The sequence below is a fragment of the Myripristis murdjan genome, chromosome 3 (genome assembly GCF_902150065.1).
Source record: "Myripristis murdjan chromosome 3, fMyrMur1.1, whole genome shotgun sequence".
In the NCBI taxonomy this organism is placed as follows: Eukaryota; Metazoa; Chordata; class Actinopteri; order Holocentriformes; family Holocentridae; genus Myripristis; species Myripristis murdjan.
The window spans coordinates 23,810,863-23,826,830 of record NC_043982.1 but is presented as its reverse complement, the minus strand read 5'-3'; the positions used below and the strand labels follow the sequence as shown (position 1 = coordinate 23,826,830).

At 41.6% G+C, this 15,968-nt stretch overlaps 1 protein-coding gene across 1 annotated transcript in view; it reads right to left on the bottom strand.

Moving 5' to 3' along the window:
• The window catches only part of myo5aa (myosin VAa), a 79,175-nt gene that overhangs the window by 42,378 nt on the left and 20,829 nt on the right, over positions 1-15,968 (bottom strand). The window contains exons 3-6 of the mRNA XM_030079321.1: positions 11,111-11,282; positions 9,284-9,428; positions 7,127-7,283; positions 4,233-4,376 (exon numbers count right to left, since the gene is read on the bottom strand). Coding sequence (XP_029935181.1) covers positions 4,233-4,376; positions 7,127-7,283; positions 9,284-9,428; positions 11,111-11,282 — 618 coding nt within the window. The remainder of the gene's footprint in view (positions 1-4,232; positions 4,377-7,126; positions 7,284-9,283; positions 9,429-11,110; positions 11,283-15,968) is intronic.

Sequence of the window (15,968 nt, the reverse complement as noted above, 5' to 3'; positions counted from 1 at the left end):
GGACTGTGAGGAGATATTCGCTGAATCCACCTTGAAGCGAATTCATGCATTACATACCAAATATTTCTTTATCACCACATTTGTTTTCACGTGGTATTAATAATTCACACTCCATATCTTAAAGCATTAATGAGTTATAGTAGTTTCAAGAAAATCAGCTGCCCCTCATTAATAATCAAGTCTGAGCAGCAAGGTGCTTCAAAATCTAATTGGGTCATTTGCTCTATAAGGGGAACCTGTGATGTGAGCATAAAGCTTCTGTCTTGTCATAGTTTCTCTCTTGTGTTACTAACGTTCAAAGGAATGTGACTACACACAGGCAGACAGCATCATGACAATATAATGTCCCACATACCAGGCACCATCACAGCAGGCCATAAAAATACCACCGTTAGCTTTTGACAGCACATGTTGTGACAAAAATCTAGTAAATATTGATAGTGAGCAGGAAAATATGGCTTAATGACTTCTGACACTAGACACACAATGTCAAAGCTTCCACCTATCTTTAAGTCTTTTATCTGTGCCCTACATGACACCACTACACCCATATAGAGAATGTAAACACACACACACACACACACACACACACACACACACAGAGGCGTTGCTGGAGCGAGGCATGTGAAAAATGCACGGAGGAAAGTAATCACACTTTGCTCCAACATCCTCATTCCTCAACAGTGCTGTCTACACCTGTGTCTACTACACAGTGTGTGTGTGTGTGTGCGTCTGTGTGTGTACAGATGATAAAACGTCCTTGTTCTTTATCTAAAGACTGTGCTACTGGCTCCACTAGTGAGAAAACACACCCGCTGAACACACAATAACATTTATGTGAGGGACGAAGGAAGGAAAATGAAAAGCAAAACAGCGAGAGAAAGAAAAGGCCTGCGGAGCCTTTAACAGTGAAAAGAAGCCAGAGAGGAAGACGTAACCCAGCGTGACAGATGGATTGTTAAAGGTTGGTTTATCCCATCTCCTCCTGCTTGTTTTTGTGGGTAAAGAAGTTACCGCTGCACAGTTCTTCTGCCCTGCAGGAAAGCAAAGCTGGACTGGCGGCTGTCATGGGCTACTTCGTTTTTTTTTTTTTTGTCCTTTCTTTCCCTTCTACTTACAGCGTTAGGTAACAGTCCAGTTGTGTGTGTGTGTGTGTGTGTGTGTGTGTGTGTGTGTGTGAGTGTTTTATCTGGAGTTTCTCTATACTTGTGAGCACATCAAGGATATGAAAAACAAGTAAAATCTTCCAAAGTGAAAACATTTTGGAGGTCTGACATTTTAAAAATGACAGTTGCAAGATGGTGATTAGTTGCTGACTGCAGGGTCAGTTTTGCTGTTAGGTGGAACATTTTTCTTATTTCCATGGATAACTGGCTGAAAGCAGATGATGTGACATCATAAACATATTTCCAGCACATCTTGAATGTGTCTATAATTTCAATGTTAAATGTAAAGTTTTGGTGTGAGTCCCTCAAAATGAAAGAAAAGGGTTTTTTGATCAAGAGGAGAAGAGAAGAGAAGACAAACACTTCCACCAACAGTGGGATCAATAGACTGGAATGCAAGGCAGTTACACAAGACATTCTGAATTGTTTTTTTCTCAAACGAAAGACTTGCTCTTGCTGTCTCCATCTGCACAAAAACCCAGTGAGGTTCAAACCCAGGCAATCACAAATTAGTAAAGGATAATCAGAGAAGAAGAGCTGAGGGAAAAAATATGTAGACACACAATACCGTGTCACAAAATAATGGTGATTACCCATGTCAGTGTATGCAGGGAAGGATTTTTCCTTTGAGGATGATCAAAAGGTGCACCTATGTTGAGACACACACAAACAAACACACTCCTCTTTTTTCTCTAACTGAGGAGGGAGTGTTTAAGCAAAGGCAGCCTTGTAATGAGCGGTCAAACCTGCAAGGGAGCAGGTGATAACACACTGCCATTTACAGCACAGCAGGGCTCTCGTCCTGCCTGTCATGCTGTGTGTGTGTGTGTGTGTGTGTGTGTGTGTGTGTGTGTCCCTGCGCACGTGTGTGTGTGTGTGTGTGTGTGTGCGCGACCATGTGCTGGGACTGAACAATTTATCAACCTATTACCGAAATCACTATGTGGCCAAGTGCAATATTCGAATTTCAGTGGCTGAGATTTTTTTTGATAAAGGTAAAGCTGTGACAAAACATTGTTGGAGATAAAATATGATGATGCTGCACAGACGCCCTGGCCTTCAAATTGTATTTTCCAGATGTTAGAAAATGTGTTTGTTTGGTACATACTTTAGCAAAAATCACACCGTTATCATTTCAATAACTTTTTTTTAGTGAAAACAAAAGATCGAATATAAGAAGAATCATATCGCATTCACAGTATCTGTAAATTAATTGCAATATGACTTTTTTTTTTTTTTTTTACCACATCATTCAGCCCTGGTGTGTGTCAGTGTGTTTTCACGTGCACCACACTGCAGCTACGTTTGTGCTACGCTGTTTCTTCAGATCAAGATTCTTGTACAAGCCTCTGGAAGCCACTGAGCTTCTGGGTATGGCAAGTGTGTGGGTGTTTGTTTACATGCACATTGCTTCATGAGCCATCAGCACCATCATGATACTGAGTCGCCTGTGTTTCAGTGAAAAGGACTAGAACCAGATGCAGGAGTTGGAAGGAAGTGTGTCTTGGAGGCCAAGTTCATATGGGATGGGGTGAGGTGCTGGCGGGGTTTATTAAGTACTGGCCCGACCCAACACTCACACACACACGCACACGTAATTCTGCCATAGTTGAATGTTAGCGAGATCATAACCTCAGCTGTAATTTTACAATTAAGATTACACCAAAATGATTATCTTTTAAATGGGGGTGTTAATGTTTCATCGTCTCAGTTCGACAATCTAATGGTTCAAAATCAGGCAGCAGACTATAAGTCACTGGTTTTGGCTGGCATGCAGCCATCTTGGTGCCAGCCAACAGAGCCAGGGAGGGATCATGCAAAAGAGTAAACCAACAGGATATCGGTTAAGAGGAGAAACAGTTTTATTTGATGGGATGGGTAGAGAGGGCAGGATGGTTAAAAAAAATTGTAAAGATTTTATTAGTGAAATTTTTGTCTCTGCCTCCTGCTGCAGCATGAAGTCAGCAAATAAAATGCAAGTGGTCTGCATGTTGTCTTAAGCCTTTGTTTTGTGTAGTTTCTGTATAACCCTATAACAATGTGAAAGATGAGTATTTCAAGACTGTCATAAAAAGTTATCTGCACATTGCAGTGGTTTGCCTCCCATCACGTTTGTGGCAGAATGAGATTACCATTAAAGACGCACTGTGAGGAAAACATTAACCCTCTGAACCCCAAGCAGTTTTTAGGTGTTTTCTGCTCCCCTCACATTTTGGCTCATTGTGAGCTTGTTTTTCACTGCAATTACAAGTGCTGCACCTCTATGGAAACAGTACAGCTGTGGCTATCACCTGAAGCCATTCAAAAATGTCTTTCACACAGTATGAAAGTGTTATAGTGCCATAAATAATAAAAAAAAAATAAAAACAGCAAACTGATTTTTTTTGATAATTTATTTTACAAAAATCGAGAAACATTGGAATAAATATACAGAACATTTTTTCAGGTGCCCACAAGTGTCACTGATCCAGGAAAAAAAAAGTAGGGCTTCACATGATTTATTTCCTGAAATATTAACATTTTTCCAACCTGTATAAACTTAGGCGTTTTTACTGCCTTGTGCCCTTCCATGTTACTACTGCTGCCTACACACTGAAATTCAGTGAATTTTTGTCACGCGACTGTTGGGCTCACCTGAATCAATCAAGATGTCTCAGATCCGCTGAAGACCGCAAAATTTTCTGTTTTTTGATTGATCTGGATTGAGTAAACAACTATTTTTTGGCGAATTGTTGATTGAAGCATGTATAATAAAATGATTCGAATGAAAAATCACTTTTTCTAGGCTTAGTTTCGTCCTTTTTTCTACCGCTAAAAGGAAGTCGGACATGTTGCATTCAGTGACCGTCGGAAAAGTCAAATTCCAACGAAAAAACAGGCTTTTAAAGCTTCCAGCTATGATAAACGATTGAATTTTGGCGATATTTTAAAAAATACATGTCTTTCTATCCCACCGGCGGGTTTGGGGTTCAGGGGGTTACGGAAAATTAATAGTTTGTTTGATGGGGACTTTTATGGACTGTAATGAGGCATAAAGCATAATGCTGTGGATGGATGCTGACTGACCTGAAACACCACTCGCGATTTCTCCAGCAGATATGTCCGCATGTTGGCACCGATGATGCGGTAGCGATTGTCGAAGCCGATCTCGATATATTTCCCAAAGCGACTGCTGTTGTCGTTTCTTGTGGTCTTTGCGTTTCCAATGGCCTGAGCATGGGAGGAAAACACACATACACACACACAAATATAAACAGGAGGACTGCAACATCCCACATGCCCATCAACATGACATTTTACTCAAGCCACTCTGAGCACCCTGGGTTTTGATTCATCTATCTAGAGGTGATTTAGTGATGTGCCTAAATGTGACACAGGCAGATGAAAAACATGTACAGTACTACCTACCTGGCCTTAAGTCTCCCTCTACAGAGAGTATGAACTAAATACCACACATCCCTAAAACCACAATGGCATTGAGCGGTTAAATATAGGTATAATCGCTGATAGGATGCTAGGATGATAGGTGATAGGTGCCACCAGACTACCCATCATCACAGTAAAGAGTGTCATTAAGGCTATTAGGACTTCTATATAATATTTATCAATGCACACTGTATGTGTGCTTTTTCAATAATGAGCAAGGTAATGAATTACAATCGCAAATTCACTAATTACACTACAGTTACTTTTCCCAGTAACCCTAACCCTAGCCTTGAATTGTTGCTTAAATTTCTTTTCATTTTTTTTCTAATCTCTGTTAAGTTTAAAATGGGCAGGTTGTGTAAGATACATGCACAGTTACAAAGCAAAACAAATATTTAACACACGCTTATTTTCAGCCGCTGGAAATATTGCGGTTGCATTGAACTTACTCTTGCTGGACTCCTACTTGAGGGCGAGACCTCAAAACATGGATGGCACTAACTGACTTACTGACTTTTTAACAGCGAACACAGCAGAGCCTCCTAGTGGCGAAAACTAAACATTGCTAAGATAATCCAAGCAGGGTTGCCATGACGTTTGTCATTGTAGAGCTTAACGTGTGAGCTCTGATGTGTTCAGGAGCTCTACTGGGTTCTACTCATTCGACTAGAACAGCAAGGCCTCTGCTTGCCAGACCCGCATCAACAGCAATGTTTAGTTGTCACCACTAGGGGGCTCCGGGAGGTTAGTTGTGAAAACACTCAGTAAGTCGGAAAGTGACATTCAAGTTTCTGAGCCTTATCCCTGGCAGGGCTTTGTAACAAAGGGGATTATTTTATCATGTGTGTTCAACATTTCATATAGCTGCCACAGATCTGAGTTTTGATTCAAAATTAAATGATAGCAGTTAGCAGTGGACTACTGGGCAACATAAAACCAGGCTAATACTATTGCTTAAACTGCTAAAATGTGAGATTTTTTTTTAATACAACTAATTACTTTTCCTGTTGGCTTATAACTGAAGAAATGTAATTATGTGTTTAAATGTATGATAAGTAATATGTAATATGTCCAACACTAGCTTTGCCTGACAAGTTTTGACACACAGTATTGACTCTGTTTGAATCACAGGCAGAATGGGTGTAAGCTTTTAGAGATCACACACAAACAACCACACACACTTACACACACACAGCTCATCAATAATACTGCTAGATTGCAGAAATTGGCAGGTGGGTGTGGGCACACAGACATAAATACTGAGACACACACACTCCTCCCAGCCAGTCAGCCAGCGAGCTGATATAGAGTTAAACAGTGTGTGAGCACAGAGGGCTGCTGCTGAGTCGATTCCAAACACACATTCAGTGTTTCGCGACAGACAAGGAGGCTTTCAGCAGAGCAGGTATTCCAATCTTTCCTCATATCAGCCAAACACAAATACACACAGCTGCACACACAAACACTCACACACAGACAAACACAGGTTTAGTATTATTGAAAAAGGCTGATGCAACCACCTAAAAACACATCCAGGCTTAGAGGCTGAAGTGACATCACAGCAGCGACAGAAAGCTTTCTATTCATCGTGTCAGCAGGGATTTGATTGGCTGAGTGCTGGAAACGTTGGCTGGGAGGAGAGTGATGTCAGCAGTGTGGCTGGGAAGGATGGGGAGGTGGGAGGGAGGGGCACAGTGGCATATGGGCGCAGGAGAGCTCTCCAACCCCCACCCCATGACTCTGCACGAAGGCACACACACACACACACACACACACACACACACACACACACACTAAAGGATAAGTCCTGTGTTGTCACAGCAGAGAGCCGCCCAAGGCAGAAGGACACAAAGAGCACGGTGGGTGGAGAAACTGAAGGAAGGTGAATAAATAAATGCCAATGGGGAGGAAAGAAAAGGAGGGACAAAAAAAACAGGAGAGGAGATGAGAGAGTAGAGGAGCGAGGACAGAGGAGAGGAGAGGAGAGGAGAGGAGAGGAGAGGCTCATTTAGCTCTAAGTGGGCGAGGAACACTGTGGCAGATATGGCCAAGCAAACAGCCATCCAAGCACTTTGCATAAAAAAGGGACCCAGGTGATTCATACAGTTTCACAGCTATGGAGCAGAGTTTGGTGAGCAGATCTTATCCATTGCACAGAGCAACAAAATCCCACCCACACCACCTCTCCAGTAAGTGCTTTTAGCAGTAATTTTAACCATACAGGTGGTCTAGATCAGTGCTAAGTGATTCCACAGCATTAGCCGGTGGAAAAAATCATCTACAACCAATTCCATAGGCTCACGCAATTTCTGAGGGTTGTTAAATAAATCAGAATGAATTACAAAAAAGAATATGACCTTTTCAAAATAATCACTTTCTCTTGTAAAAATATTTTCTTCTACAGTTACAGCATTCAGAGCTTGCACACAGATTCAGTGGGAAACAGCATTTTTAAACCCTCCATGATAAAACTGAACCACAGTAGGTGGGGTTAGTCCTCTGAGGTCCAAAGGTCTTTAGCATCCAGTCCTCACCTCCATGATGGGGTTGGAGGCCAGGACTTTCTCCTCCACATTGGCCTCGCTGGCTGAGCCGCTGACTGTAGCAAAGTACCTCATGGCGTACTTGGCCGACACCGTCTTCCCGGCTCCAGACTCGCCGCTCACTATTATGGACTGGTTTCTTTCATCCCTGACACCAAGAGAGGAAGACATGAGAAGACAGCACGTGTCACTGTGCAACTATACCTCCAAGGACCAGTTTAAGTTGTGGATATAGGGGGACTATTTTCAATTGCACTGGCTGCAATAAACGAAACAAAACAGTTTTACCATCAATATCATCAAATACCATTAAATTCTACATTTAATAAGGGGAATAGTTTATCATGTGTGTTCAGCATTTCATATGGCTGGTGCAGACCTGGGTTTTGATTCAAAATTAAATGATAGCAGTTAGCAGTGGACTACTGGGCAACATAAAACCAGGCTAATACTATTGCTTAAACTGTTAAAATGTCAGATTTTTTTTTAAATACATCTAATTACTTTTGCTGTTGGCTATTAAGTGAAGAAATGTACTTATGTGTTTAAATGTATGATAAGCAATATGTAACTTGCCCAACGCTAGCTTTGCCTGACAAGTTTTGACGCACAGTATTGACTCTGTTTGAATCCCATGCAGAATTGGTGTAAGCTTTTAGAGATCACACACACACTTACACACACACATACACACACACATACACACACACACACACAGCTCATCAATGATACTGCTAGATTGCAGAAATTGGCAGTAAAAACAAAATCACAACATATGATGGCGCGCAAAGAACTGTGCAAGGCGTACCCTGTATGGGAGGTCCTCACGAGCGGAGTATTACAACTGCGTGTTATGACATAACTTCTTGCAGCTGGAGCCCAGCAGCACTGCAGGCTCCCTGTTGACTACTGCTAACACCAACCACTGAAACCACACTGTGTGAGGGAGCAGGGATGTGAGGTGGAACACGCCAAAAGAGAAAGTAGGGTAACTAATCTTTCATTACAAATTAATTGAAGAAGTGTGTTCAAAACAAATAAAATCCTGAAAATGGCGGGAAGAGAGAGAGAGAGAGAGAGAGAGAGAGCGAGAGAGAGTGAGTTTGTATATTTATGGTCCTTTTGACTTTTATTGGCATTCCTAGATTTTATTGTTAGTACTATTCTCTCTCTTTTTCCTTTATCCTTTTTGATATCGTTTTCCCCTCTGTGTTTTGGCGAATTCATTTACATGTCAATAAAGCCAGCTGTGACTAAAAATAAATACAGAGTAACACAGAAAGAGAGGGAGGGAGGGAGAGAGAGAGATCTGAGTGCTGACAAGGTGTGTCTACCTACTCTACAGTGCACATGCTGTGCATGTAGTGTGTGTGACTGTGTGTTCATCACAGAGTCCCCGAGGTCGGACAAGAAGATCCGCCAGTTGTGACAGAGAGAGTGAGACCACCAGGGCCCTGTTCAGACTGCAGGCAAATCAGATTTATTTCCCAAATCAGATTTTTAAGACAGACTGTCTGCTCTCTTATCTGCAAGTGATCAGATCGGATTTGTGAGTCCAGACACCACCGGCCTATCTACATAGGTTGCCGTGGTAACAACGTAGGTGTCTGTCCACAGAGTGCTGTCTCTGTGTTGTCCTCCATACTGCTCTGCTAGTAGCAGCATGGACTCTGATGCGCTTCCATCACTCTGGATTTGACGTGACTGTTGCGTGTCACTCAATTGAATTTGAGTGGCCAGAGCGTCTGGATTCAGACCCATCTGTAAAAATCTGACTGGAACTGCATTTCAAACCACCTACAAATGTGGTCTGCATCTGATATGCCAAAAAAAAAAAAAAATCCATTTCATATGGTTTTTGCCATCCAGACTTTATGAAATCAATCTGGATGCAATCTGGACATGCCAAAAAAAAAAAAAAAAAATACAGTTGGACTGGCAGTCTGAACAAGGTCCAAGAAGCTATTTCTGTCTCAGCTCTGACCTACAAACCCCAACATGAGAGGGAGGGGTGAGAAACTGGGAGGCTAAGGCTAAAGCTACTCAGGTAACACACACAAACACAAGAATACACACAAACAAACATGCACACATGCATATATATATGCATACACACATACACACACACACACACACACACACACACACCTGGCCATTTGTTTGTAAGCCTCCTCGGCCACAGCGAAGATATGTGGATCCATGTCTCCCATGTTTTGACCGCTGTAGGCGTTGATGATGTCTGTTCCGTAGATAGGCAGCGTCTCGTACGGGTTGATGGCCACCAACACGATGCCTGCACCACAACACACACACGCTATGAGCTTGTAGTGCCACTTAACAACAATAACAACAATAATAATAATGATGATAATAATGATAAATTCATTTATATGGCCCTTTTTTATAACAAGAAGTTACAAAGTGCTGTACAAATGCCAGGATAAAACAAGATAAGGCAAGATAAAAAAAAAGCAATACATTGTGATGATAATAAAAAATATAAAACAAACACACTAAAACAACCAAATATCAAAGTCTATATTAGTGTGTTTAGTTGAATTTTGTTCTTCTTGGAGGTTGTAATTCTTCCCAGTTATCTATTTGGCTGTTTTTGCATTTATTGAAATTCTTAATTTTCAGCTCATGAGGATGGTGTTCTTGGTTGAAGGTTAGAGGAGTGAGTGTTGTTTTTGTCAGTTTATTAGGAGCCTGGATTTGAGGGAGATCCGTGTTACGGAGACAGGGACTGGGTTGTGAATCTCTGCCAAAAGTGCTGAAGAGATGGACAAAACCAAATGGAGTGTGGGTAATTATCTGTAGTACCTAGGGTGCATTGTGAGCCTGTCTATAAGTCAGTGAGTCCCATTTTGAGCTGTGTGTCAGCATTCCCGGACATGGCGGGTGTATTTCAGTCAGTCAGCACGAGGGGAGAACATTAAGTCCCGCTCCCATTTGGAGACTGCAGGTGAGAGTGTGCCCAGTGTGCACTGTAAGGATGGGGTAAATGTGGAAGACACGCTTTTTTTTTTTTTTAATGAGACAGCCACAAAGATGAGTGCTGCTGACTGTATTGATTTTGGATTTAATGACATGTTTTAGTTGGATATATTCAATGAAACGTTCTCTCCAAATCCTCTAAAGCCTTTCTGCCTCCAAGTTCATGCATTTCACCAACATCTATTTTCCCGTATGCCTCAGACGTCTGCTTGTCCTGCTGTCTGGTTTGTCTGTGGACATCTATGTATGTTTGTTGAGCAATAATAAAGTAAGCCAGGGCGGTACTGACCAAATATCATATTGTGATTTTTCTTGTCTTGTCTCTTGTCTTTTGTTATTACTCAAAACATAACACAGAGGCCATTCATGCATTACCATTCAGTGTGATTAAGATTCAGAAAAATATAAAAACTATAAAAAGCTATTAAGAGCGGTAATGACATTTACACACCAAATCGAATCTGAACTTTCAACGTTTTGAATTTTCCCTTTTGTTGAAATTTTTCTCATAATTATACATTTCTTCTGTTGACAACCAAGCTCACCAAGCACTCACCAAGAGCTTTCAATAACAGTTTTACTATTCAAATTTTATTACTTGTCAAATTTTATTTATTTATTTAAACTTAAATCTTTTTTTATGAATTAAGTGTACAACACAACAATGTAATGGTGTTTCCCTTACAACAGAACACAGTATACAGAAAGTGCTCTGCCTGACAAGACTCTTTGTTTTCAAAGGACAATTTTTTTTAAGCAGAATATTTTAATTTCATAAACATTTCTATCCAGAAATTTCCCAGATGCAAGCACTGGTGCGTAGTGCAGCGCTGTAATTGAGTGTATCAGCAACATGAAACATGTGAGGTTTCACTGAGGACTGTAGACACCCACCCACCTAAAAGCTGACCTTATGGGGACATGAAGCTGTGGGGGACTGGCAGCCTAACAGCTGTGTTAGTGTGAGTGGCTGCCTACCGCAGTAAGTGTAGATGAGCTTGGAGTCAATAAAGCGAACTTTGAGATTGTGCAGGACGGCGGGTTCATGGAGGTAGCTGAGCGCTGTGAGGTCATTCTCGCCCACCAGGATGTCGGGGTTTCGCAGGTAAGGCAGGTTCTTCGTCTTGGGGTCCAGCTTATGTTCAATACTCTGAGGATAACGGGGACAACAGAGCAGATTAACAAAGAAAGATTAACAAACTAACAAAGAAGATTAGAGTGAAGTACAATTCAGCCGGGCAGCGTTTTTTTATTCTGTAGCAGAGACCCCTCCACCTCTCACACTGTATCTGCCATTTGGTATTTGGACACTTTTATCCAAAGCACCTCACAATACTATTAACTCCTGCATTCACACAACAATCGGACCTCTAATCAATCGTAGCAGTGTTTTAATGCAGTGCTCTACTTGTGGATCTCACAGAAGCTGAATTGAGCTGAACAGTCATGTAACTGTGGACATTCGGCTGGTACAGAATAAAATGCTGATTTCGGAGGGTTGCTATGGTGATGACGGACGTCAGTGGGGCCGTACAGTGTGGCACATTAGCTTGAGACCTGAGAAGATATGCTGTGCTGTGGCTGCTCGCTGAAATCCATGTCAATAGCTATCACCAACTGGCCCAACAATCCCTGGTTCCTCTCCAGCAGGAAGGTGACAGAGAAGGCAATGATGCACATAAAAATGGCCAACACTCCGAACATCCTACTATGCTGATTTAAATGGGAAAGTCCACTCTACTCCATTTCATACAGGCCCCTGTTGGCTGGTTTACATATTTAGATAAATGTCTTGCCCTGCAATATAAGCAGGGATAAGACAGCATAACATTTCTATCTGTATAAGTCTATCTTTCATAATTTAGCGCAATGCCTGCAGGTGATTATGGAGCATGGGTGAACACATTAACAGTATGACATTTAAGAACACAAGACACTGTCAAACAAATATTTTCAAGCTGCCAAAATACAGTTCACAAACTTAATATTCGGGCACAACACTAGACATTTTTCAGTCATGATAAAATTGGGCTGAATTCATGTACTCTAACCCTAGCATTAGACTAAATGAGCAGACGGGCATTCAGTGCCTTGCTCAAAGACACTTCCCCAGGACCCATGGCTGCTGATCTACAAATTGGCTCCTGAGGGGAATTAACCTTTTGAGTACAAGACAGTCTTTTAAGCGACAGGCAGAAACCCTGTTGGCCTTCAACTATTCAAACTCTAACTGCTAGATTGGCCAGGCCTGTATCCATCCCCGTGAATCATATTTTTGTTTTCACTCACATTCACACTTGTTAGCCACATGACTACGTACATTTCGTGGTTCACAAGACTGGCAGCGGTATTGTCTGAGGGGGAAATTTGACAAGCGAGTGCTCTGACTGGGCTTGTTAATTTCTGCCTGTGAGCAAAGCAACCGTTTCCTGCTGTGGACTGGACAGCAACCATCTGGGCTGACGACTGAAATATCATTGGGTAAAGCATTTAGGGGAGGCGTCACAAAACAGCCCCATGCCAGTGCTGTAAATCATGAAACTCTGGTGGTCATCTTGATTAGACATGATTTTGGTAATTTCATGACCAGAGCTGCTTGCGTAGTGGAGGCGCACCAGCCTGGTGGTTAAAGGGACTGGCTTAGAAGGAATACATTATCAGTGGGTGCTCCCCTTTAGAAGCAGAGCACTCCCCACTCTAATGTACTGACATTTTCATAATGGGGAGGAGAGTCCAAACAGCTTCTTAATTCTTGTTAGGGAAGTGCAGTATGCATATGCTGCACCCCACATGAGCTGACAAAGGCAGATGAAGTTTTTGTCTTGTTTCTAATGAAAGCCCTGTCACCATGTTTCTGTGCATAAAGATGCTGATATGATATTTTGGAAGACAATCACAAAATACCAACATGTACAGATACAACAAATGTTCTGGTAAAATAAAACTTGTTTCAATTACTTTGATGATTGCCTACTGTGATCGAAAAGACTGAATTCAGTTGATCATACTTGTCATTACTGTCTGCATTTCAGTGTAGCCCCAGTACTGTCAGTAAGCAATCGTCTGTATAAGCCACTTAAATGATGGACGCCCACAATACCCTGACTGAAGTAACCTTCAGTTTCAATTTCCACAGAGAACTGTGAATATTTGGTTAAAAAAAAAGCACATTCTTTTTGCCCTATCCTGTCACTTTTTGTAAATTTATCTCACATTTATCTCCACCAATTACAGCCATACTTCTGTTTTGCATGATATTGTTTCCCCTATTGCAAATAGAAACACCATGCTTACAGACTATGTTGTGGAGACCCACTGCTCATTGGAAATGAGACTAACAGGCAATCTGGTGTTTTTGGGTGAGGATACAGAATGAGGATTGGTGATGATTTGCACTGTAAGCCGATTTATGATTTACAGACAACCAAATTGGTCTGCATAAAAGCAAAGAAGTTTGTGAACTCTGCAAGAGTCTGGGGAGATTTAATATAGGTATCCACATTGGTTTAACCCTTGCGTAACCGCACAGCACTTGACATTTTCAAGTCAGGCTAGAGATGGAACGACATGCCGGTGCCGCTGCCCCAATAAGGCCACAGGGTTTAAACAACAAAAACAACATCCTACAAGCAGTGGTGGCTGACAGATACCAGTAAGAATTAGCCCTTAATCTGTCCTGGCACAGACGCGGCCCTACTGGTATTACTGTCTCAATCAAATTAAAATCTCTTTTACATGTGTCTACTGGTAATTTCTGTCGATATGAAACATGATTTTGGAGTGGTTTGGGCCATTGCCAGTTAAACCTCTGAAAACGGCAAAAATGCCAGAATTTTGCACACAAATTGCAATGTGTAACCAGCTTTGCCTCGTGCTGTACTCCTTGCCCATTTCAGTGCGAGCAATGTCTTGGTGGGCCAAGAAAATACCAAACCAGTGCTGGAGGGCAAAAATTCCTTCTGCATCCAACTAAATTGCCATTTCATCTGTGCAATGTCCACATTACCGCGAACACAAAAAGAGCACACTTCATTCTGCACCCACACAGTCTCAAAGAGTATTCAGTAGACATAATGTTTTATACTCACCAAAACATTGGTACGATACATAGTAAAAGTTTCGAATCATGGAAAGAAGCCAAAAGTGAAAAAGTATTGTTCCATAACACCGAGCAAATTGTGCTGAGAGAGGTCCCTCCTGGATAAGCATCATGGATGTTGAAGTTTCCCTGGGCTGAAGAAGAATCTCCTTTCAGCCTCCGGCTCCTCAACTTTATAACCTATCCAATGTTATGCAAGAGATACTTCTCCTGATTAACCAACATGCTCCCACCCTATAAAATCTTTCATCAGAGGGTTTTTCTAATCATCATGTTCTAATAAACATCATGAGACAGGCTACTGACTTTGCTGTAACAAAAGCTGTGGTCATTTGAAGCAGCATCATTTCTAATCATGTTTACAGTTTGTTCCCCTTTTCTTTGTACTGTCATTTCAGCTGGTTATGCCTTAACGCTCATGCTCGTTCTCCATGCTAACATCTTACATCACATGCCTTATACAAGTCCTTTTTAAAACATGTCTGTTTCCTTTGCTCATTGGTGAACCCATGAACCTTCCTCTAACACAGGCTCCAATATGAACCTTTTGGCTCATCTGCAAATAGGAAAACTGACAAAATTCACCACCTAAAAATATTTGTTGTTGGCCATAAAACTGCATCATACATATTGTGCTTTTGAGCTTCATATTTTCACCAGGTTCTCAGGGCTCCTCTCACAAGAATGCCAACATCTGAGATTAATGTTTTCTTTTTGGTGGCTTAACACAGGAGATGTGTTGCCATATCTCTAAAAACATGTAACAAAGATGTTTCTTATAACAACAACATAGGCAGACTTGGTGTAGAGAGCACCAAAAAATAATAAGCAGCTTTGATGGGTTAAAAGCTCCTGATTGCTTTTTGGGTAAGTCCAAAAAAAAAAAAAAAAATCTGGCACTGCTTGAATTTGTTACCTTTGAGAGGTCAGTAAGGTGTAAAGTTCAAACTCATATTCAAGTGGGAGGCAATTGGCAGAAAATTCCAATTTTATGAAACTGAACCCTTTATTTAGTCCTATAACAATATATATACATATATATATATATACATATATACATACACTACTCACAAAAAGTTAGGGATATTTGGCTTTCGGGTGAAATTTACCGAAAATGTAAAAAGTTCACGCTACAGTGATATTATATAATGAAAGTAGGGCATTTAAGTAGAAGCATACACTGGTGATTTCCTCATCTCAAACAATTTCTTGAAACAAAAGCCAACAACAGTGGTGGATATACCACAACAAAAAATGTCAGTGTCTCAATAACTTGTCATGTGCCCTTGAGCATCAATTACAGCTTGACAACGACGTCTCATGCTGTTCACAAGTCGACTTATTGTCTGCTGAGGCATGGCATCCCACTCTTCTTGAAGGGCGGCCCTCAGGACATTGAGGTTCTGGGGTACAGAGCTCCAGCCTCTACACGGCGACTCAGCTGATCCCATAGGTTTTCTATGGGATTCAGGTCTGGAGAAAGTGCAGGCCACTCCATCTGAGGTAACCCAGTCTCCAGCAACCGTTCCCTAATGATACGACCTCGATGAGCTGGAGCATTGTCGTCCATGAGGATGAAATTAGGCCTGTGTTGTTCATGCAGGGGCACAATGACTGGATTAATGATGTTATTCAGGTAGTATGGGCTTGTCACTGTACCATTAGGGCAGTTCTGTATTGACTAGACACACCTGCCCACACAGTAACACCACCACCACCAAAGGCTCATCTGGTGAC